The 24325-nt window shown below is 34.6% G+C and overlaps 1 protein-coding gene and 2 long non-coding RNA genes across 7 annotated transcripts; 2 read left to right on the top strand and 1 right to left on the bottom strand.

The window, feature by feature from the left end:
- Window positions 1-313: 313 nt before the first annotated feature.
- On the bottom strand, window positions 314-16481 carry LOC111295616 (phosphatidylinositol 4-kinase alpha 1-like). Of its 3 annotated transcripts, XM_022889175.2 has the most exons (27): window positions 16379-16481; window positions 15341-16296; window positions 14764-15105; window positions 14508-14669; window positions 13944-14114; window positions 13638-13796; window positions 13420-13547; window positions 12942-13248; window positions 12164-12332; window positions 11720-11937; window positions 10458-10616; window positions 10161-10340; window positions 9117-9644; window positions 8619-8978; window positions 8146-8360; window positions 6856-7039; window positions 6571-6704; window positions 6286-6439; window positions 5773-6039; window positions 5114-5191; window positions 4934-4972; window positions 3546-3718; window positions 3260-3455; window positions 2614-2754; window positions 1905-2113; window positions 966-1127; window positions 314-866 (listed from the first exon to the last, which is right to left on the bottom strand). In XM_022889175.2, the coding sequence occupies exons 2-27, from the start codon at window positions 16277-16279 to the stop codon at window positions 608-610; spliced, it is 6033 nt and encodes a 2010-aa protein (XP_022744910.1). In that variant the 5' UTR covers window positions 16280-16296; window positions 16379-16481; the 3' UTR covers window positions 314-607. The 3 variants fall into 3 exon arrangements, 2 of the variants coding, with proteins under 2 accessions (XP_022744910.1, XP_022744903.1); XM_022889168.2 differs by having other exon boundaries at window positions 9090-9644; window positions 15341-16481; XR_016328727.1 differs by lacking the exon at window positions 3260-3455 and having other exon boundaries at window positions 15341-16481.
- LOC149514443 (uncharacterized) lies at window positions 1370-1999 on the top strand. The gene is made up of 3 exons (XR_016328728.1): window positions 1370-1492; window positions 1632-1664; window positions 1866-1999. It is a non-coding gene; the product is annotated as an uncharacterized LOC149514443 (long non-coding RNA).
- Window positions 16482-19367: 2886 nt separating the features above from the next.
- LOC149514442 (uncharacterized) lies at window positions 19368-23818 on the top strand. 3 transcript variants are annotated; one of them, XR_016328494.1, is made up of 4 exons: window positions 19368-19578; window positions 19834-19935; window positions 22176-22271; window positions 23320-23818. It is a non-coding gene; the product is annotated as an uncharacterized LOC149514442 (long non-coding RNA). The 3 variants fall into 3 exon arrangements; XR_016328495.1 differs by lacking the exon at window positions 19834-19935 and having other exon boundaries at window positions 19368-19587; window positions 23320-23815; XR_016328493.1 differs by lacking the exon at window positions 19834-19935 and having other exon boundaries at window positions 23320-23814.
- The last annotated feature ends 507 nt before the right edge of the window (window positions 23819-24325 follow it).

Here is a 24325-nt window from a genome sequence, read left to right as displayed (position 1 = left end):
GTTCTAAGTTCAGCATTTTCAGTTTGGATCATGCCAAAATCATTACCACATTTTCTTATAATCGTATGACTCCCAATCATGGTTTTTTATTGACTCTCCCTATCATGTTAATTGTTAAAGAATGAGAGTAGCACAATATAGAATAGAAGGCGAACAATCAAGAACCCGAGTCTGTCACAATTAAAACAGAGATGAAGCTCAGCTTAGGATCCAGAGTTGCAATAATAGAACGGTTTCTTGGTGAGAGTAAAAGCATAAACCTTGAATTCAATATTTGTAGACAGTACAAATATGGCTATTTCCGAACAGCAGCTATTCCTCATGCATATTCACGCGAATTAATTTCATTAACAAATGGAAATTAGAAAGCTGTAATTTTACAAACCTAACAAGGATATCCGCCACTAGGTTACAAACAAAACTAAGCTGCCGTTTAGACTTAAGAAAATTTCTCCTCAACATCAACCGGGTGTTTGTGTGTCGCTTCTTTTATGTTTCCTAGCATTGCTTTGGTGGAATTTCCTCGAGAAAATTGTTTACTATAGGGGGAAAAATAATTATAAAATTACAAACACTCATGTACATTCCAAGATGATTTCCAGTAACTTCACTTCTCAATGCCTTGCTGCAAATACTGTATTAGGTCATAGCCAGCAGTCGTCCACTTATTGTAGGCATCTATGCAGACATTTCTCATGAAATTGGCAGCCTCACGCTCACTCATCTCGGGATGGAATCTCTTGCGAAGATTTCCAATGGGATCACCCCTGCTAAAGCAAGGCAATCCACTGTCAAGCATTAGCAACACCGTGTTGATAATCCCATTCATATAACGGCGGGCAGCGAGGTATCCCTTAACACACAAGCTGCGAACATTGACAAAGAACAACACAAATGACTTCGATGAGGATAAAGGGGTATGCAGATATAGATAGAAGGATTAAATCAAGTACAGAAGTAATTACCTTACAAAGTTGTCCCAAGTTTCACTTTTCATAACCCCTGATGGGTCTAGTAATTGAGTCATCTCATGACTTAACTTGAAATGTGCACTCTCAAACCGCATATTCCCACCAGGTGATGTTTCCAAGATGAAACCAAAATCAATATGAACAAGCCTCCCAGCACTGCATTCACATGCATGTCACAGTGATTGAGTTTTTTGTTCTTTCTTATTTCCTACTGAGGAGGGGGGTTAGACCAAAATTCATCTTTGGTATTGCAAATAGTGAAATGTGATGGTTTATTTGGGTGCAGGACCTCACTTATTTTGGGGTATACCTTAGTCAATTGACCTGCATAGATTTGTTATAATTTATAAATGGGTCCAGGCCCCTCTTACATCTGCAAACCCTAATATAAATAATGGTTTTTGGTGTTGAGGACCAATTAAATGCTTCAGAGAGAGAGACCCATTCACAAATCCTAAGTCTTTTCTTCTTGGCGTCCATGATTTCAGGTTTTCTAAGAGCAAATCAACTGAGAACAACAGGTTTTATTCATTTTTTTTTTTTAATTCATTCATGTATATGATTGTGTTCTGATCACTAGGGCAATAGTTATTCATAGTTTTTTTATTTTTAACTAATCCTAACTCCTAAGTGCTTTCTTCTTGGTATCCATGATTTTAGGTTTTCTAAAAGGAAATCAACTGACAACACCAGGTGTGATTCATATTTTTGTTTATAATTCATTTATATATGATTTATGTGTTCCTGCTACTAGTGCAATAGTTGTTCATAGTTTTTTTAACAGAAGTATGATGATTTGTCACAGACTGAGGACCTAACCAGGTTCCACCAGTCACCTGGTTATCATGTTTTCATGTATGAATTATTTAAATTTAAATATTCTACCAACCACAGGTTGCAATTTCTAAAGTCGAGGAACTAGCAGAGCCATACTCGTCAAAAAGAAGGTTGCCATTGTGCCGATCCTTTGGTTGAAGTAAAAGGCTTGCTACGGCATAGCCTGCACTGCTAATTATAAAGTTTCTGCGAGCAGCTTCAAAGCTAGGAGAGCCAACAGGCCCATAATCCTGTTGAAAGATCTCGTACAAACCACCATCATTCGTTTCACCCATCTGGCTTCTGCTTCGTGTATTAGGCACAACCTGCATCAAGGGAGAAAAAGGAGAGCTTATTAAGTGAAGACTTCATTACAGTACCCTAGTAACAGTTGTCCAGTTCTTTTCCAGCAACATGACACATGCACAAATGACTTCACACTAGTAAATCAAACCACATTGTCGTATTTGTCTCTGTAGTGCACATCATTGGGGGTAAAAACAGCAGTGGTCCTCCCTAAATTCACTTTTCACATCATTTTTAAAAAGTCATTCTGTTGTGATGGTAAAAGTCTTAAGATAGACAAGTGCAAGAATGACAACAGTAAGACCACACCCTAAAACTCCTTGATGGTGGGAGCATTATATGCCCTCAAAGTTCTTTTTTCCTCATTCTGTTTAGCTGTTATAGATAAGGTATTTCCAAAAGAAACACAAGAGAAAGCAATTCCTTAGCTAGTGTTACAGTAATAATGTACTTAACCAAAAAAAAGGGGAATTAGAAGCAAAATAAGCACAAAGCTTAACGGAATAGAAGATATACACACCTCAATTATACCTCTCTCTGGGCCAGTTGGAAGAACACCATAAGGAAATAAATAGAGATTAAGTCCAACTGCTGTAAATATGTCTCTTAGAAGAGCTATCACTTGAAGAGCAAGAACATCTTGCCGACAATCATCTCCAACCTTGAATAAAAAGTCAAATTATATAAAAATGATAACACAACCTTATATAAGAAATCATGACCATACATTTCAACCAGCAAAAATAATAGTTAAACAAGTAAAATTTTGAAAGCTCGGTCCATGCATTTCGAACTGAAAATTCAATAACTAGAAAGTCAAAAAGTGCATAAATGCAACCACAATCTTAATGAGAAAAAGAGAGTTGGGCTTTGTGTCTTCCAGCAGAATCAAAACAATTTCTAAATCCAAAACTCACATAACGTCCAGAAGCCAAGGAAGCCCCCTTTCAGAGCTGTAGGATGCTCTCGTGTATCCCTTTTCTAGTGTGGGAGAAACAAAGAGCAGAAGAGTGCCCTACAATTAGTCTGAGAGCAGTCTCACAGGTAAGGGTGGACAAACAACTCACGGGGGTTTCTGGTTTTTCCAAAAATTATTGGTAAAAGATAGAATTTTTTGTAGGCAATTCAAATCATAGTTTTTTGGTCCGACTCAAACACAAGTTTACCTTGAAAATGCAAGCCTGGGGCTTTATGTCATTCTGGTCACCGTCCCGATCAACGACATTAAATGTGATCATAATAGGAACTTTTGCCGCCGATTGCAGGGGTATTCCACTATCAACTCGAATACCCCTAACAAGCTTATTAGGAGCGGTTGGCAAATAAAGGTCCTCTCCCTCCATTTGAATTTTCTCTAACTCCCTATAATAATAGCAAGCATGTCCACCAAATTTAACTGCAAGATAGAAATCAGACATGCACAAGCATAACCATTAAGAAATAGTGATATACCTCCGGATGCCAGCCCGGCGTTCCTCCTTTGGAAGAGGAAATAGGACACCAGAAATGGATGTAACTTTGTCAAAGAAATCAAATTCTCTTTGGAACAAGTCAAGGGCCTTCGGTGTAAAACCATCGATAATATGTTTTCGAACAATTGGTAACAGTGCTTGAAATGAACTATTCTGGAATGAGAGAATGTACACAAGTCAATTATCAGAGAATGGAAGACCATAGCAAAATAGTTCACAACTTTAAAAGTTTTCCAACAAATTAATGGTATCAGAAACATCATGTTAACCAAACATTCAACATAAAACTCAATGCCATCAGAACATTTCCCCATCAGAGATAAGTCACTGGATAGCAAGGTATTCTCTTAACATGATCAAGCAATGCTCACCCATGCTTCACCCTTAAGTCTTATTGGACCTTTATCAACTTCCAATCCAACCCGATTATAGGCTTCTCACTGACCGTGATTAATAAAAAATGAGTTCTAACTAAATGATTTTCATGAAGCAATCAGATCTTTTTTTTTTTTTTTTTTTGATTTGGGGAAGGGGGGTTTTGAAATCTACTCATGCACTAACCACTGAACCAAATGCTCAGGTGTGAAACAACCAATTCTTCACTTAGGTATATTTTTAGTTGTTGCTTTTACTATTTCTTTTTTTTTTTTTAGCTTCTGGAAGCTTAAAAGTAAAACACTTTTGGGTACAAAAGCAAATAAAATTGAATAATTAAAAATGAAAAATGTAACTAATTTTAGAACAAAATAAATGATTTACTTATTAATAGAAAAGTTACATAAAATTTGTCTCAATTGAATCATTTTTTAATTTTTAACCAAAAAGAAAAAGCAAAAGCAACAATCAAACAAGGCCTTAATTGGAAATTGGAGATTACCAGAGAACTGATGCTAATTTGAGTTAATCAATTAACCTTTCAACAACAGTAGGCAATAGTACTAGATAAAAGAGAGCCACTGAAATTATTTTTTTCTGAAGGATTACCATTTTTCTTTTTGGTCTAAAGCTAGATTGCAATTGCACCATTCTGTATATACGTGTAATCAACAAATTAGCAAATTTTTTCTCCTCAATGCAACAAAGGCCTTTTTTATAGTTAATTTCCTGTATGTATACAAAGAATTGTTTTAATTACTTCCTTATCATACTTTTCTCTAAATTTTTAATTCTTATTTTCTTCAAAAATTATATAGAACAGGATGTGAATGACATCAAATTGTGTCGACATTCAACCCCAACAAACCCACAGTCAGTCCTCTAGCCCACAACCCAGTCACTTTTACAAGCCAATGTATAGTACTGCTTTTTGATCATTAAGGCAAGTTCTAACAAGCTTTCAAGAAAAAGAGAACAATGAGATGAACAAACCTTTCCACTTGCATCTTTCCCCGGTTCACATGTCTCACCCTGCCAATACAAAGTCAGGACTCAGTACTTGCATAAAATCAAAATGTGATGTAATGTAAAGTGAAGATGGTCATATATTTTCCTCACTAAATCAGTGAAAAAGCATACTATCTAATTGAGGAAAACTATAACTTTTCACACCTGCAGATGCCATATTAGAATATGTGCGAATATGTCACTTCTTTGAGTTGCTCTAAGCAAATACCCTTCTACCAACCTCTGCAAAATAAAGAACCATTAATGCAAAATTTAAATGTGAAAAACAGTATGAGATGGTGTAAGCAACAAGATAATTTGGGGGTCTGCAATGCTGGCAATTAGGGACAAGCAGGATAAACCCAAACTTCAACCCCAATGATCAAGCACTTGATGTATCCAATTACCTCAAGTTTCTGATAATCTTAAAACATATATCAAAATTACACAGTGCTAATCAGATTAAGGTCATTTTGGTGGTGTTTTGGTTGGAGGAACAAAATCAGATTCGTACCAAATGCAAAAGTTTTGATAAACACAGTGCTGCTGTATGCACACTATGGTTATTTGCGATCATAAAGGCAATGTTGATTGATCACCAAGTACAAAGGATATATCATGCTAAATCAGTTAGATTTGCCCAGCACCTTGCATCAAAAATTTGAGATAAGGACTGCAATATCTCAACCTAGCCTAAATATAACCACCAAGCAAATACATCTATGAGCTATCCTGTTGTCAGGTTAATTTCCTAGTATTGCACCTCAAAAACAAAAGACAAAATATAAAGAAAATAAATGCCCATATCTTCATTGATCACTCACCCCTTCATCATATCGCAGAGCTTGCACAAGTTGTGGCATGAAGAAGGTTACACATTCAGGAGGATAGGACTCCAAAACCCTTAGAACATAAGCCATGACACGAGGATGACCCTTATATGCAGGAGTAAGGAATTTGAGAGCTTGTGTAATTGAACAAGCAGCCCAGTGAGGCAGTTGTTGCAAAAGTGCTGAATTTTCATCAACTGCCTTTGGGTTGACAAAATAAGGCAATGCCTCGGGTATACAGCGGATGTCCAATATATGCGACTGCAAGAGAAATGCCAGTAAATCAGGAAGCAACTCAACTAAAATCATGCCATCATGGCATGATAAAAATTATAATATTGAAGCATAAGAGCGGAAAGAATAAATCAATGAGTATTTCTGGAATGCTTAGCATAATAATAATACTGACAATGTACTAACTGAATGACAACCATCTCCTTACCACCTAAATAAATAATAGCCACACTAATTTAGAAGATTAATTTTTTCTTTGTAAGCAAAGCATACCTGGACCAGCTGAGTTATTTCAGCGTTCAGATAAGTGTTTGTTGGAAACCTTGAGGCCAAGGAAAAAGCAATACGTGGATCCACTGAGAAAGCAGTCCTTGCATATTCAATCCATTTGTCTGTGCTGATTTTGGGCCGAGAAGATATTCCTTCCCTGAATATAAATATAAATCCAAACAACAATAATTTACTACAATCATGAAGACATTAATGCAACAAAAGGAACTAAAAAATATAGTAAGACCAAAATAACAACAAATATATTCTGCTGAAAAGTGAAAATACTTTGAAAGAGGTTGTGCCCAAACTTCAAGCCTATCAGCTTCATGCTGGCACAGCATTAGAAGCAGCTGCTTTCGTTTTTCTCTTCCCACAGCATAGTTGTCCATTTGGCCCCAGACAGGGTGATATTGATTATTCTGCAAATGTTTAACTAACGTTAGGAATAACCAGCACAAACAGCTCATGAAATTCATATGAGAACAGAAATATATACAATCCATATACAGAATGCCTTAATCAAGGTTGAAACACTTGAAAACCACGGTGGCTGAACGATGACCATCTTACCACATCAACCAAAGAGTTCCCATTCTCACGTGCATGGCCCTTGGAATCAGATTGCAGAGAATCTACCCTCTCATTTGAAAGATAGTGAACAAAGACAGAGACAGATTGAGCCTCACTCTGAGCAAAATTCATATTGTTCATGTCGTACCACTCGGGCTCATAGGCAAACCAGCCCAAAGAAGCCCTGCATGCACCAAAAACAACTTTAAGTACAATTGCAAAGGTATGCCATGTAAGCTAGAATTGAATAATGGAACACACATACACAGAAAGCCAGTTGCTGTGGCAAGGCCAAACAAAAAAAAGAAAAACAATATATGTGTGTGTGTGTTTGAAGCCAGGTTAATTTTTTTTTGGTATATATGAGAAAGCCTAAGGGGGAAAGGGGGGAACCTTAAAGACCTTACCTCTCCTAAGAAGGGATTACAACCACTAGGCCAAGCCTTTGTTGTTGAATCCTCCTTAGCTTAATCAAACTAATCGCACCCCTTAATACCAAAAGCCCAAAGTCTTTGATGGGTTTGGAGATGAAAGAAACTCAAGATATTTAGAATCCAAACTCCATCTTCAATTGTATTTCTTTCCAAATATCATGACTGCATCATTGGCAATGTTTGTCTCACAAATAAAACTCGTAAGCATGTCTAAATGGTCAGACACTGAAGCTATGTAAATTAATATAAATGTCTTGGTCTGATGGCAATATGTATGTAAACATGGACCACGCATTTAAACTCTGTCATTTGGCACAAAAATCTCTTAATGATGAAAGCTAAATAAAATGGAGAATATGAGGTCTCAATAATTGTCAAATGCATAGCAATATCCCAATCTGAAAAATCATAACAGTTGCCTTTTAATACACAAAACTTAAATCCACCTTTTGGTCAATCAAAACTTCCATAGTCCATATATAGTAATCATCCTTTGAGTCCATATAACAAGTTCAATAGCACACATTTTTTGAACATTTTTTGAATAAGACAAGGGTAAATGATATATGCATAGCAATATCCTCAAAGCAATAAGTTCTTTACTACAGGGGGAAAAACAATTTTTAGAATAATCCGCAGAACAAGATTGCACTGATTGTAGGAAACCAGTAAACAAAAGTAATTGACTTGTCCAAAAAGAAAATTCAAAGAAAAAAGAACTAAAAAGGTGTAGAATGAAAGTGAAAGAGAGTCACGGAAACTAGGAAATAAAAGTGAATGACTTGTCCAAAAAGAAAAAAACAGAACTAAAAAGGTGTAGATTTAAAGTAAAAGAAAGAGAGTCAATTGCAGTTACCGGTATATTCTATCTTCCAACAGCTGAAGCCCAGTTCTAAAATTCTGCAAATTCCCTTGGTATTGACACGAGCATAACTTAAGACCAAGAAGCATGAAGGTGAAGAAGGTGCCAGCGGCTGCCGGATGATGTGAAAATTTCCAAGGAAGTTTGGTCGTTCCTTGCAACATTCGACCAAGGAGCAAAAGTTGCTCAACACTATTGTGACGCACTACCTATACAACCCAAACAAGATAAAGAGTTTGTCTACAGAAAAAGGAGTAGAATAACAAGTTGGCTTAGTCAGAAAACAAGATAACAAATACCAAATGCACAAACATTTGAGGTGAAAAGAAACAGACATACACAAGTATATACAGGCAAACACACAAAAATTACTCCATTTACATTTGAATGCAGTTCAGTGATAAACAATAAGCACAAACATCATGGAAAACACTTGTGTGAGATAGAGAATACAAATTATCTGTTACCTCAAAACGGTCAATAAAAAAACCCAGCCACAATCTATGAGCAATTATTTGCTCAACAGGATTGATATTGGGTAGCACCTCTGGTTCCCCAGGGGCCAAGTGGGGCCTTAATTTTGCAGCAGGTCCAGAGTATTTCACATCAGATGCGAAGAGACCTCGTTTTGTATCAATTGTCCATAACCATGCATCGACAAGTTCCGCAAGGACAAGAGACCCCAACTGCGGAGCAGCAGAAACCAGCCAAGTCCAGATGAAAACACCAATCTCCATAGCATCAGGGGTCGAAACATAAGCTGGACACCAGCAGAGAAGACGCAGAAGTTGTGAGAAGCCCTCCAAATTAGCTTTTGTAGCAGAACCCTGGCAAAGAAATGAACCATTTTCAGAGGATAAGAGTGGAATGTCATCCAAAATACTTTTAAGCAATAAGAATGAATATATATATACACACACACACACACACACACATACATATATATGAAATAGTGATAGTTCTACCAGATTTGACAGAAGCAATGCAGTTGCCTGAGAACAAATTTCACGGAACTGTGACTTATCCACTTCTCCACCTTTCTCAGCAGTATTAACAAATTGTTGAAGGAGACGCACGAACTTTGAAAGTAACATCTCATTAAATGAATCATCCTCAGTTTGTGGCAGTTGAGAGAATGCTCCAGAGATCAACCTTTGGAGGCCACTACCAAAACCTGTTTGTGGGGCACCAGATTGAAATCCACCAATGCTATTATACAACCTTCTCATGCCAGCAATTTCTCCTGCATAGTTGCATTTAACTGTTGCACTGACTATACCAGTACTGAGGACCTCTAAGATGAAGGATTCTGACAACTTTAAATTTGCTCCTGATGCAGCAGCTGCTGCAGCCATGACTGCAGGAATATTTGCAGTCCTTATTCCAGCCCAACAATCATTTCTTCCTGTTCCAATCCTTATCTCAGATAATAGAGACACCACATCAGTTGTATGCTGTGCCTTCTGCCATGTGTTTGCTTTGCAAAGCTTCTCCTGTGGTATATATTTGGAACCACAACAAGGTAATTAAAAGATCCAAAAAAAAAAAAAGGAACAAATCTAAATCATTTTAAGAATGGCTTTGATACAAAGGAAACCAAAAGAACAGCCTTTACGTTTAAACAATTAAAAAAACCACCAAAAAGATCATAACTGAAATTTGTTAAGCCCAACCACCCAGTAGGTGTTTCGATATATATATATATATATATATATATATGCATATATATATGTATACATATATATGTATGTATACATATATATATATATACACACATATATATACATATATGTATATATATGTGTATACAAAATTGAAGATAAGTCCAATTTTCATTGAAGAGAAAAGGGCCCAAATAAGGCATCGTAGTAGTAAATGCCAGAGAATGTTCAAAACTCAATGCACAATGAAAATAACATACATTAACCATGCAGGATTCACATATTCAAGGAGGAGGGAGAATAATAAGCAAAAGAGTAAATAACATATAGAGTCATGTAGTCAGCAACCTGGAGAAGACCCTGGGTAGTACATGGAGCATGTGAAAGTGATATGACAATCCATTCCCGAACAGTTTTTTGGTATAAAGCGTGAACAGCTGCTTCCCAAGCAGGATCATTGACAACAGTAGGAGTGTCATTTTGAACAGAAAAGAGCAGTGAATCAAGACAAGATGAATTCCACAAAACCTGCACATATTTAGTTCCATTTGTCTCAAATATGCTATTCAAATTAAGGAGAACAACTGGGAAAATAAAATAAAGAATAACCATTAGATGAAAAGGACATCACCAATATAAATTTACCTGAGGAAATCTATCTCTTAGCTGAATCAATAGGTTCACAGCAATATCCCGAATGTGCTCTTCCCTCTGTGACATACTATTTATTAGAAAACAAGCATGTGCAAAAACGGTTGATTCTCTAATCACAGCTTCATTGCCTGTTTCAGTTATTCGGTCTTCCTGAACACATCAAGAAATTCATGAGGTTCATATAGCAGGATCATGTGCACATGCACAAATATACACAGAGAAAAAGAAGAGATAAGAGAGCAGGACAAGCAACCAGTATTATACTGGTAGCATAAGGGATGATGAACTTGTACTGTTTGGGAAGGTCATCCAAGGGAATGTCACTTAATTGGAAGAAAGTATTATAAGTAACTCAACGACACAAAAAATTACCATACTTTCTTATGAATGTTGCATTCGTTTTAAAATTACAAGAGAAAGAAAAGTTAGGGAGTGCTTATGGATAAGATAGTAAGATAAAGCTAAGCACATCCAAAGGCGAAAAGTTTGAAAGACAGCACTATAAAAGGACAAGCAAGTCTCAAGGGACAACATATATTCTTCACTTTTCAACAATCTATTTTAGGAGCACAGGAAAATTTTAAAGTGCCCAAGAAAAGAAAAAAAGAAATCCTCTCATCTTTCGCATTTTAAGAAAAAGGGAGAATACCAGTAAAATGAAACAAACAACATAAGTATATAAAAAAAGAAAAATAATAGTAGAAAACCAAATCTAGTGGCACATACTGGTCCTTTCAATATATTTTTCCTAAAATCAAATCATGTACATTCCAGTGTGCATATATTTGGGCCCTTTTAAAAAATATATACATTCCAAGTGATTATTGAATTCATTTAAGGCTTTTTGGAAATTATGATCTGGAAAAAGTGTAAAAGAAACAAGGGACTTGTATATGATAGAAGCAGAACTGATTTTCTTAAGCTTTTGGGTCAAACTCTTTGCTAACACTTCTTTGTCATACTTCTAACTGAAAAATTGGAGTGTAAGCGAGCCAGGGGGAAAGAAGTGTAAGTGAATAATTGGAGAACAAGATAGTCACAAGATTAGCCACCAAGTTGTTAAGCAATCTGTACTCACTAAAGTAGAAGCCAGTTCATTATACAATTATTAATTAATTATAATTTTAACAACAACAAATATGCAAGGATGCATGCACTTATAAAATCCCCTTATATGAATATTGTATTCAAAATGAGAACAAAAAGAAAAAGAAAAGAATAATGCTCCTGTTTCAAGTAAATTGAAGACATACCAGCCATAACACTTCTGTTTCAAATGCCCTGTGCACAATTGCTGTCAAACATTGGAAGACAGCTGGCATAAGATTTGGAGTCTTCAAGTATTCAAAGACACAACTGAAGGCACTTCTAGAAGCGGTCAAACTAGTGCCACCATTAAGGATGCCACCATTACTGCTGAAACGTATTATCTCCAGGAAAGCCACAGCAAGAAGATAGGTTGCTTTTACACCTTTAAAATAATAAAAAAGAAAAGCAAAAAGGCATCACTCAAATGAGCCTACTAGAAAAACACCCCCCCCCCCCCAAAAAAAAAAAAAAAAGAGATCGATGTAGACCACAATGGATGGAGAGTTCCACCAAATAAAGGCCAAATAAAAAGTTATTATCACACAAGAAATTAGTGAACATGGAGAATAGGGTTCTATCCGGCATAAAGTGCAAGAAGTTTACTAGACCTGATATTGTGCTCATTGCTCCAACATCAACTCGCCCACCTAAAGCAGCAGAAAGAGCTGTCCTTTGGCTTACAGCAGCTTTCTCATTGCCATTCCCACGACGACTGCCAGGATTGTGAAGGGCATTCAGTTCCAACTCATCTTCAAGCCATTTCACAGAGCTGACAACCTGCAAAGAAACACAATGTGAATTCACATGGCAATTTAGTTTAGAAAAGCCTCACAGCCATCATTTACAAAAACACCAAGTCTTTGGTCTAATATAGTGGGGAAAAGGCTACGCAGTTCTCTGTTCAGAATCATAACCAACTCAAACTGAGTTGATGCAAGCACAATCCAAAGAAAAATTAAAAGGGGCAACCATACTCCATAAAAGTAGAAGAATAAACTTATATGAATGTAACTGAATAAAATTGCAAAACCCTGGGAGAGACATTGCACTCCCTAGTCAGCCCAGCATGAAAAAATTAAATGTATAAAGCTTCCAACATTCAACATATTTCATAGCCATCCCAACTACTGATTGTGGACCCACCTGATTAAGACCATTTCCACTAGACAACTGAAACTTAATTAATGTCTTAATGTCAGATTTATTTGCATAGAATCAAATATAGAAAAACATAAGCACATGAAAATACCGTCCAATGCAACAATTAAATATAAATCAGTCTGATAAAAGTAATTAGCACAATAGTAGACAAACTGGAAAAAGCTACTGGTTTGTCAAATGAAATACTATAGGTGCTCATGGAAGAATTCTTGAAGATTCACTTACAAGGGGAGGAGTCCCTTGAGCAATACGCTGGACAGCAGAAGACCAAAGTGCATTCCACATATATGGTCCACCCACTGCTTGAAGGGCAATAGTACCCATGCTTCCCACACTGTTTATTGTAGTTGAAACTGATTTTGTAGGTGTTTGAGTCTTCTGTATGGGAGGTGCCAGTCCAAAAAGAGCAACATAGAACCACAAGTTGCGGAATAACTTCAGCAGTGAAGGTTCCACATCAACTGTAGGATCAAAATCAGAACATATTTCAGCAACAGCAGGAAGTAGGGGCCCTAGAAAATCAGCTCCACTCCTGCAAATTTTGAAATACCAGGCATAAAATATCTGAAACATGTATTACAAAGAGGATAACAAAAAAAGCTTGTAGAAAGCGTGCCATACGACACAGAAACAGCAGAATACATGGATTGACATAAATTAAATAAGGAAAAGACAAATATATTGCTAATCAGCAAATATCTACCTTCCACTTTTTGACTCAGCAGCCAAGCCTATATCAGAGCACAAGGATAACAGCCGATGACGATAGTCTGAGCGCAATTTTGAACTCTTAAGACCAGTGGCAATCAAAAGAAACCCTGCAGGAAGAGTCTAGAATGTGATTGAACCAGTGAGCATCCAATCAATAAGAAAATCTCCTAGGCAACTAAATAGTAACTTCTATCTCAAAATAATGCGCACCTCTACACGTTCTGTAGTGGCCTCTGGTGCCAGGGTTTTGCTTTCAGCAGACCCTACACTTGATAGTTTAATCAAGTAGCTTCTCGTCATCAGAACAACTGTCTCCCGATATGACTTCTCAAAACCTAAACTTGCCATGCGAGATACAGCATCAAGAAGCTGCAGTAAATTGAGAGTACAGATCAAAGTTGAGAAACCAAGCCAAAAAATCTAAAGCAAGAGTGTCAGTCAACACTTTCAGTTACTTGCGTATGTAAATAGTGGAAAAAGAAGAAGTTTAAAAATTTATAATTAGAAAATACATACTCGAAGTCGTAGTAAACTAGGAGTTATAGCATCACCCTCTTCTAAGCTTTCAATGAAAAGCGGAAGTATCATGTCCACCACTTCAGGCTTGCTGATAGCCACATTTAAATCAGCCAACAAACGTATCACATTAAGCTGTACAGCTGGAACTGCTTGTTTCTCTTTATCAACCTGAAATTTGCATGATTATGTAAGCATTGCGCAAAAAGCAAAACTAAATGGGGTTACTGGCAATAAGTATAAGCATAAATAAAGGCAACATACCTACCACCCAACAGGTAAATAGCCGACTAAGATCTGATGGGCAACAGATAACACATATTTACTAATCCATAATAAATAAATAAAAAAAAAAGGCAATCTCTACACATGCAAATGCATAATACTCTGGCTACAGGTAATGAAAGGAAAAGAAATTTTTTTTTTTAAAACTTGAAACTAAATTGAGAACATAGATTGTATAAACACACAACCAGAGAAGGTATGTTTATATACATGCTGCATCTATAGGTGTTCGGTGCATTATGCCCACAGGCACATGATCTTTGGTGTATGACTTAATACCTGCTCCTCATAATCGTTTCTCTCACGAATACTTGTAGCTAATCCCATGATAAATGTATCTATTGGGGCACGGTCTTTCATCCAGCCAGATTCAATAATCTCACAACATGTCTTAAGAACAATGTCAAACATGGCTCCTTGGCTGCTGCCCCAAGTATCGGCCTGGTCGAATCACATTGTAAAGAAAATTATAAAAAAAAAACTGTAAGACCATTTTTTAGATCCAAAATCTCAAACCCAACTATATAATACATACCTGCATGCATGCAGCCAGCACAAGGGGTTTGAGACGAATGAGCAAAACACGCAATGGCTGCCCTCCCCTAGGAACTGCAACTTGTGCAATCCCAGAAAGCAAGGAACTGAAAAGCTCCTCGCAAGATCTCAACTTTCGCCATACAGAGAGCAGACAAGCTTCAGCAGCATCTATCAACAATGCAAGACTCTCAAGCACCAATTTCTTTGAGGTCTTAGCATCCGCTTCAAGAGATAAAAGACTTTTAATTTGCATCCTGGCAGTAGCTTGATAAACTAATAGTTTAGCATTAATTCTGGATTTTAAAAGGGGCCCTTGTTCAGTCCAATCACGCTTCCTTATCTGCATGCCAAATAAAAAATTATGACCATCTCATTTTTTATTAACCCATTGCTTCTATAAATTTCAAAAGCTAACTTATTCTACAAAATGTGTACAAGTTACCTCCCATCTATTTTTTTAACCCGTTTCTACAATAAAGTTCATTTACTATATCTTTTACTATAAAATGCACGACTTAGTTGCCTGAATTTAACAAAAATAAATAAAATAGCACAAGATATCCGTTGGCATTTACCTTTAGAAATGCAGACATAGATTGAAGCTGCTTCTTCGCAATAAATCTCACTTGCTCCAAAAGCTTTTGATCAATGCTTACTTTGTCCAAAATATGAGCCATCAATTTAAAAGCAACTTCTTGCTTCTCCAAGCTCTCCACAGACTCGTCCTCGAACGACGCAACTTGTTGCCTAAAAATAGCCCCACCTCCATCGCTGATCAAATTCGTGTTCCCTACCTTATCAGCACCACTCTTCCAATACGCACCACCTCCGTTTGCCATCAATGACCCTCTTAAAGAATCATTCGCTGGGCTCGAAACCTCATTGCCATGAAAATGGTTGACGCTCAAAGGTGAACTTCGAGAAGACGATGTCTCCGAGTTTCCTCGAATTAGCTCCCTCGGTGATGCCGGAACTGAAATAGCTAACTGATCGAAAAGGTAATTTATCAATTTTTCTGCATCGGACGGCAAAACTGGCGGGAAATTCTGCGACAAAGCAAACAAGAAAGCCCTAGAAATTGCCGAATCGTTGCTGTTGGTATTGTGGCTATTAATCGAGGTCGTAACAACCTCCCCGGCCAACTCGGCGATCTCGGAAGCGAAATCAGGACACGAATCAGCGGATTCAGACACGTATTTCAAGAAATCAACGAAGAATGAAGCAATTGAATCGGAGTTGTACGACTGCGGCCAAAAGGAACGACGAAACGACGCCGGAATGGCCCGAATAAACTCTAGTATCAGCGATTTGGGGCGGTTATCAGTGGAATGGGGGCATTTAGAGACAAATCGAGCAACGGCGAGCACCGCATTGAGTTGTGACCTTGAAATCCTAGGCGATCCGCCCAGAAGCGACTCCTGCTGCGGACACCTACCGCAAATCCAGGCGAGTTTATCACCAAATTGCGCCGGATTTTTTGTTATAATGTCGCAGAGTTCGATCAGCGACTCCATTTGCAACCACCAAAATTCTGAATTAGAAGCCGATCAAATCAAATTTCGTAATCGGATTTCGTCACCGAAAAACTCACAAAAATGACAAAAACAAAATACTTAGAGTTTTGGATTCTCATTTCGATATTAAGAAGCCGCTTCGTGGCGTCGCTGTTATCTCTGGTTTTGTATTTTTCGCCGTTGTTGCCGTTGTCTCCTTTTCATTTATATTTTATCTTTCTCCGCTTTTTATAAATTCTATTCTTTTTTTTTTTTCGTTATGTTTTTAAATGGATTTAATGCGAAAATGCGAAGTTTGTTTCTCCTCGCGCCTCTCGGATACTTTTTGTCTCAGCGTGCTTTCGTTTACGTTCCTCAATTAATCCGTTGCCGTATCGGTCTACGAGCGAGTTGACCCGGTGAGTTAGTTAACACGTCACGTGACCCGTGTTTTGAGTTTTACCGGATGATCTGTGATTCTTTTGTTTATCTTTAAAAACGGAAATTTATCTTAGCTGGCAGTATTTATTGACTTTGATGATGATTTTATTTAAAATTTAATCTTTTTTTTAATTGGATTTGAAGATCTAACTAAAATTTTTAAGAAAATAAAATCCAAATTTAAACTTGCTGCTTGAAAAAACCTACTAATATTTTAAAGAATATTGAATTATGCTTTTTAAACTACTAAATTTAAACAAATTTGAACTTATGCTTTTTAAACAATATTGAATTATGCTTTGGTAAAGCATATCTTGATAAAAAATACAAAAAAAATATTATAATTAAATGCAATGAAAAATGCTAAACAATCTAAAAATATAAAAATCCAAATGTAAAAATTGAAAACATTATGTTTTATCTTGGTTTTTTATTTGTTTAAGAAAATCGAACATATTTTTTAAATAAAAAGATATACACAACATTAAACCAAATATTCAAATTTATATATATCGTTAATTCTTTATTATTGAAATTTAACGATACTATTATTTTTTTTTCTTTATTTTTAGATTTTTAACACATTTCAAAAGTAATTTATTAAAAAATTTAAAATTAATTCAATTAATTTATATAATTATTTTTAAAATTTTAAATTTAAATCTTAATCATTATAATTTTTTCTCCTATAATCATTCAATAATGACTTTTACAATAAAAGAAAAAGCAATTTACTATTCTAAGTTCTTTACTTTAATGGTTAAAAAGCTCTTTTAAAATATAAAAATCTTGGTTTTAAATCAAGACATTCTCTTCTTTCCATTCCCATGGCTGTGCCCATTTTATGTAAAAAAAAGAAAAGCAATTTACTGGTTGTTAGTAGCACTAATCACGTGTAACGTCTAATTAATGAATGCATTTATAGATAATAAGTGTGAAGGGGGGCCATTCTAATTATTGCTGCCCAGCAGGCACCACGGTTGAGCGAAGCCAAGGAACATGATTCTTCACGTTTCGACGGAAAAATTGATTGGTTTAAGCTACTTTAAGTGCATTTAGATTAGGATACCTCTTCTGAACCGATGGGCTGGTGTCCTTTTCTTTTGGAATGAAGGGTAATATAATAGAATTTATATTTAATGTATTATTAGTATATAAATTTTATGTGTTATTAATAAATTAAATAATATTATTTTATTAATAAAGTAAATTAAATGATATTATTTAATTAATGAAATAAATATTTTAAAAATAATTTTTTTATATTTATTTTAATAATTAATATTATTTATAAATAAATAATATTATTTAATTTATTGATAATAATATATAAAATTTATATTTTAATAATGCATATCAATAAGTGATTGGTTCATCGATTAAGTTTATTTTTATTGACGAAAAAATTTTAGGTACAATTTTGTTAGTGATAATTTATTAGGTTTATCTCAATTATACGATTTGTAATTATTTATTTTAAATTATTAAATATGATATATTTTATTTTGATTTGAAAGATTGAATAATTTATTTATTATAAATTATTGTATTATAATTTAAGAGATTGAATAATTTATTTATTTTAATTCTCATAAAAAAATATTTTAATAATGCATTAAATATAATATCTGCATAATTATTTGAGAATAGCTAGACATGCGTGGTTGGTTGCTTTTTGCAATGGCATGCATGGACGGATCCAAAGCCAGCTCAAAGAGGTGATTGTCTTTTTTTCTTTTTTTCTAATAAAAAAGAAGCTAAAGTATATCTACAACAGCATTATTGCTGCTTGCGGGAACGATGGGATGGGAGCCACACGGCCTAAAAGAGTAAAGAACTATTGATTGGAAAACTCTTGCCTTGTTTTGTGGATTTCGGAACTTTGGATAAAAAAAGTCCGCCACAACCCACAAAATTGAAGCATCTCTGGTCCATTCGAACATGATTAAAACGTGATTATCATTAGCACTATCCAAGAGGGTTGAGACTTAAGCACCAAGTCATCCCTAAGCAACACAACACAAACTCATTGCCCCCATGCAAAAGAAAATGGAAAAAAAAAAAGGGAAAAAACCATGTCTATATAGTCTATATAGCATGTTCTCATCTCTGCTCAAATATGCTACTGATTTGTAAAAATGATTTCACCCGACTCACTGACATGACTAATCTCTCCAAAAGGATAAATGAAGAAGGAAAAACAACTAATCCAACACTGTTAATTAATCAGGTATATATATGATTTGATCAAACACTTCCTCTTTGTGTGTTACATCGGTGAACTATAAGAACACATAAGGATTGCCTCCACAAAAATATGAAAATGTTACTGTGCTCCTCATTTTCATTCACCAAACTCCCTTGTTAATACAATAGAAACAAATTGTCTTCATGCCAGCAAAATTAAATTTGCAACTACTGTTACACTATTTGTCATATTGTAGTAGGACATGAACTTGATCACAAAATATAAAGTGATTATTAATTTTTTTTTATTTATATACGATTGATCACTTAAATTAAATTTATTTCATTTTAAAGAGAGATTTTAAGTTTAAGTAGAATATCTTTAAAAATTAAATTCAAGTGCATGAGTATTATTATATTTTATTTTAGCCAATTTCTTTTATTTATATTTTTTGTTATTACACCCTCAGTTGGCAGACAATCACTCCTCTTTTTTCTCTGCCTCTTCCACTTGCCACCATAAATCGTTTTATTTTTACTCATCTTTGCTTTCCTTTTCTCTCGCCCGCTCAGAAAGTCGGTCTTCAAGAAAACCCTTCAAGAATCTCGACCACCAAGGCCTGGGCTTTCCTCAAGAAAACCGCTTCTGTGGTTTGCATCGTTTGGCTGCATCTTCAAAAAGCTCATCAAAAGTATGACTCGTACGTCCATTCTGCTCTACTATCAGATATTCGTTTCATTTTCACTTAATAAGCGTTTCATTTTGTTATGAATATATAAAACAAAGTTATCAGATTAGATCTGTAGTCTGAAGAATTTGAAATTGTTTATTCATTATTATTTGAAGGATTTTTATATAGCATGCAAGGACTTAAAATATTGTTATATATTATTTATCGTATTTCTTGTGGTTTCTCAATCAATGGTAATCCGATTCCGAGATATAGGCGGTTGGTTTATACGCAGAACTCCACAAGTGGCTTTGAATGTCCGTCCCATGTCAATTTTATAGTTCAACGGTCATTTCCTTATTTACTAATAGACATATGGTAAGTATTTAAAATTGCTTTTGGAGTTATAATAATCCATAGATATATGTGTTAAATCTACGATTATGTTGTTTTGAGTTAGTTGTTGTAGAACCCAAACAGCATAGCATCTTCTATTTTACTACTATTAGTCTAAATAATGACAGTAAATTATAATGCAAGTAATGTAAGAATCCTGCTGATATAATTTGTTAGATAAAAAAAATTCATTAATTAACCATTCAAACAAGCGAAACAAAATTAAATAATTAATTAATCATATAAAAGATATCAATATAATGTGATTTGATTCAATTGACCTAGTTTATCGATGAAAAAAAAAAACTACCAGTTATAAAAAATTACAAACATATAATTCATATAATAAATCAACACTCAATAATCAATACCCATAAGTTCTCTCAATCTTCTCTAGTCCTATGAAATATTTTCAATTAAAACAAACACATGCCTATATACATCAATGCACTATATCTATGTGGACCATATTAATCTTTTCTAATCTACTCAAACATGTACACTCATAAAAATATTAATTTCTTGTAGTTCTATGGGTTGTTTACCGAATAAAATTTCACAACCCTCCTACATCTTTTTTTTATAATTAATTTTATAGAGACTTCACTTATTTATAAGCATATTAACTTGTTTATCAAAAATCTCTTTTCTATTGAAATCTTTCTCTTATAAGTCTTTTTATTCATCAAATAATATCTAACAATCTCAAAAAAATCTGTTACAAGATTTGAGTTACTATTTTCAATAATCTTTACCTTGACTCAAAATTTATTAAATTATTAGTTTTCATGCCAAATATTATTGGTTCTACCTACAATGGAAGTCTTGCAATCATCTTTTTTTGTATCCTAAGCTTTACATAAATCAATTCTTAAAACACGAACTCGAACTTTTCTCTTAAATTGAGCTCCTCTGAATTTGTATATTCCCATGTCTCGAGCATTCAGCTCTGATACCACTTGTTGGACTAAAAAAAGCCCCAATCAATTTAACATTAACGCCAACAAAAATAAAATTAAATAATTAATCAATCACACAATAGATTGCTATTTAACGTGGTTTAATCTAACCGACTTACGTTCATGGATGAGAAAAAAGATCTATTAGTTATAGAGAATTACAAACATATTAATCATATCAACCACTCAACAATTAATACTTCTAAACACTTTCAATCTCCTTTAGTCCTATAAAATATTTTCAATCCAAACAATATATCCATGTGCATCAATATCTATGTGGATTATATCAATCTCCTCTAGTCTATCTAAACAAAACAATCATCATTCTTACGTGGATCTTCTCAATCTCTTCTAATTTACTCACAAATATTTAAATATATACACTCATAAGAATATTAATCTCCAATAGTCCTATGAGATATTATCTTATAAAATCCTACAATTCTTTTACATTTTTTTCTTATAACTAATTTTTTAGAGATTTTAGCTATTTATAAGCATACCAATTTACTTATCAAAAATATTTTTCTTTTTAGAATTTTTCTATGACAAGGCTTCTTGTTTATTTTAGTTTCAAACAAATCTATTATGAGATTTGAGTCACTATTCTCAATAAGTCATTGTTTATTAAAAGCATCCCAACTCAAAGCTATGTACTTTTGATCACCATGAGTTGGGTAAATTCATTTATTTTTGCTTAATTATCATTAGACATTTATAGTCCTATCAAATAAGTGAATTGGGATCCTTTACTTGTTTATTTTAGTATTTGGCTTCTCTCAAGAGTTTGAACCCACAATATTAAACTTGTTAGCCCCAGATTTTTAGTTGCACTAGATAATGAACCTTATATTTGCATTGTTTAAGTCAGTTATTTTGCCCCTAGTATAATGTTACCTGCCTACCAATGTCACTGTTACTTGTTGATTGAGTTTCAAAAACAAAGTTACACAGAAAAAAAACAGGGAGGGTAATTTATGGGCATCTTGATGATTCATTTTTTAAAACTTAAGTGTACTGACTTCTATTGTTGATTTTCACGTTATATAATATTACCTTATCTAAGGTTTAGTATGGTGCATGTTTTAACTTTTAATGTGTTCAATAGTTTCAAAGATTTTCTAGATTATCTCAGCAAATTTGTCACTGCCATATATGCTGTTTAATAGTTTGTTTTGTTTTAATCTTGATTTTCCAATAGTTGGTATCTAACAGTTTTCTTTGTGTAAATGAGTTCTGAATTCTGATAATATTGTTCAGATTACCTGTTAAAATTTTCAGTTTAGAAGGCCGGCCAAGAAGCTTCTGTTGGTTTGAGCATATAGCACATGTTTCATATGTTGGCACAACCAAAAGGTATTTGACACATTCACTCCACAAATCCTGTGAATTGAAACATTACTATGTGTACATGATTTTGACAATTGAGGGTATTGAAAATATATACGTCATTGAGTCTTTTCTTACTTGCTTAAAAACCATAGATAATGGAAATATTATGTAAAGAATATCTATGACTCTATGAATGTTTCTTGACAAAAATGCTTTATTGTTCTCATGCATGAATGAAAATTCTTTGGGTTAACTAATCCTAAGTGTCTGCTAAAATGCCTCTTTAAAATAAAAAAGTATTCTCCTATGGAACACGAGGATTTCTCTACTTGCATTTATTTACATTCAAGATCGAGTAGTTAGAAAGTTTTCAGGAAATTTAGTACATATTAGTTTACCCATAACTTAGGACATGATGTGGACCGGCAAACTGCCCTAGTTAGAGACCTTGATTACTTGGCTGATAATAAGTAGCTTACAAAGAAGCTATACTGCAAAGCATTAGTGATTTTCTCGCTGAGACATATATTGCAGCCAATATTAGTAAGTTGAGGTATACACAGAGCCTAGTCATTTAGTGTGAATTCAAGTGTGTTATGTTTTATGTCAATAGAATTCTCCATTTAGTATTTAATTTATTGGTTCCAAAATAATTCTTAAACCCAAAAGTTATTGGAAGAAGACTTATGTCTTTTGTTATTCAGAGAAGTAGAGATGAGACAACTGTAAACATGTCGTGAAATTTTGAGAATACAATGAAGTTGCAGGTCAGATCTTTCGTTGCTGTTCAGGAGGCTGGTGATGTCCCAATGGCAGAGCTTGAAATGTTGGTAGAATACCACATTCATAGCCTATTAGACACCTCGTTTCTTCATCCCCTTAATATTTTATGAATGAATGCTTGTTAGTCTGTGTATAAAATTCTGGCATGCTGATCAGTGGGAGGGTTTCATGCCTTTGAACTTTGAAGTCTCACGATGACTAGAATCCCTACTTGCATTTAGTTGTTAGGCATGTATCAAGCTTTATATCTATAACTGATTTATGTTCGCATGTACTTTCCTACTTATAGGCCAGCTGCAAGAAGCCCCCAACTATTTCTGACAGCAGCGTTTAGAGGTGCCGCAGGATGCAGGATGGTGTCCTTGCCTCGAAGCAATATTATCATGAGCTAAAAGAGAAGTTAACGTGGGCGAACTTTTTATCTTCAATTTAAAGACGCACCCAACAATTGATTAAAAGATTAAATTCTTCTAAGAGATTGTTATTTTCAATGCACAGACACAATACCAGTTAGGAAGCCATGGATCTCATCCATCTTAAAGCAAGTAGCACATGTTGAGCGGAGTCTGCTTTGATTGCTCTTACTCTAGCCACGATAGGATGCGACTCTCTGAAAACACCTAACAACATGGAGAATCCCTCATCTTCTCTATAATAATATCACCAATTGCATCCTGCAAAGCCCAACAAGCATAACATTACTTGCACATTCTTATCTTTTAAGCAAATTTAACAGCTGTGATGGCTTCGACATATCTCCAATTTCGTCTTTTTATATTGAAATTTATTACAAATTAGCGGTATACCGGTTTTTCTATTCTTAAATTATGATTTTTTTATATAATAATAATAATTTTTAAATAATACTAGTATAATAGCGTTCATAATTGAGGCGAAACTTCAGTATATAATTACTTAAAAAGAAAAGAGAGGCTTAAAGGGAATTTAATTTTTTAATTTTTTGAAGTAGTATAATACTATTGAAAAACGTTTGACTCCTGTCACGTTTGACTTCAGTCACGGGACACTTGCTTCGTATTTAGAGTTAGGGGAGGATTAAAAATTCAAAACCAAGACAAAACAACGTTTTTCAGTTCCTTTTGTCTCTGTGAGTCTGAATCACGTTTTTCATCTTCTTCCTTTTCTATTCTCTTTGATCGCCAACAGTTGGTTTTTCTCTGTTGTTTGTGCTTCTGCATCTGGATTTTCCCTGTCTCCCTTGAAAGCTTTATTCCAAGCTACGATTCCAGTCATACAGAGCTATGTCCCCAGTTGTTTATGTTTAAATGTTAGAG

This window comes from Durio zibethinus, chromosome 16, assembly GCF_047325235.1.
Source record: "Durio zibethinus cultivar Kanyao isolate XHJ-2024 chromosome 16, ASM4732523v1, whole genome shotgun sequence".
Lineage (NCBI taxonomy): Eukaryota > Viridiplantae > Streptophyta > Magnoliopsida > Malvales > Malvaceae > Durio > Durio zibethinus.
This window is presented reverse-complemented; position numbering and strand designations above follow the sequence as displayed.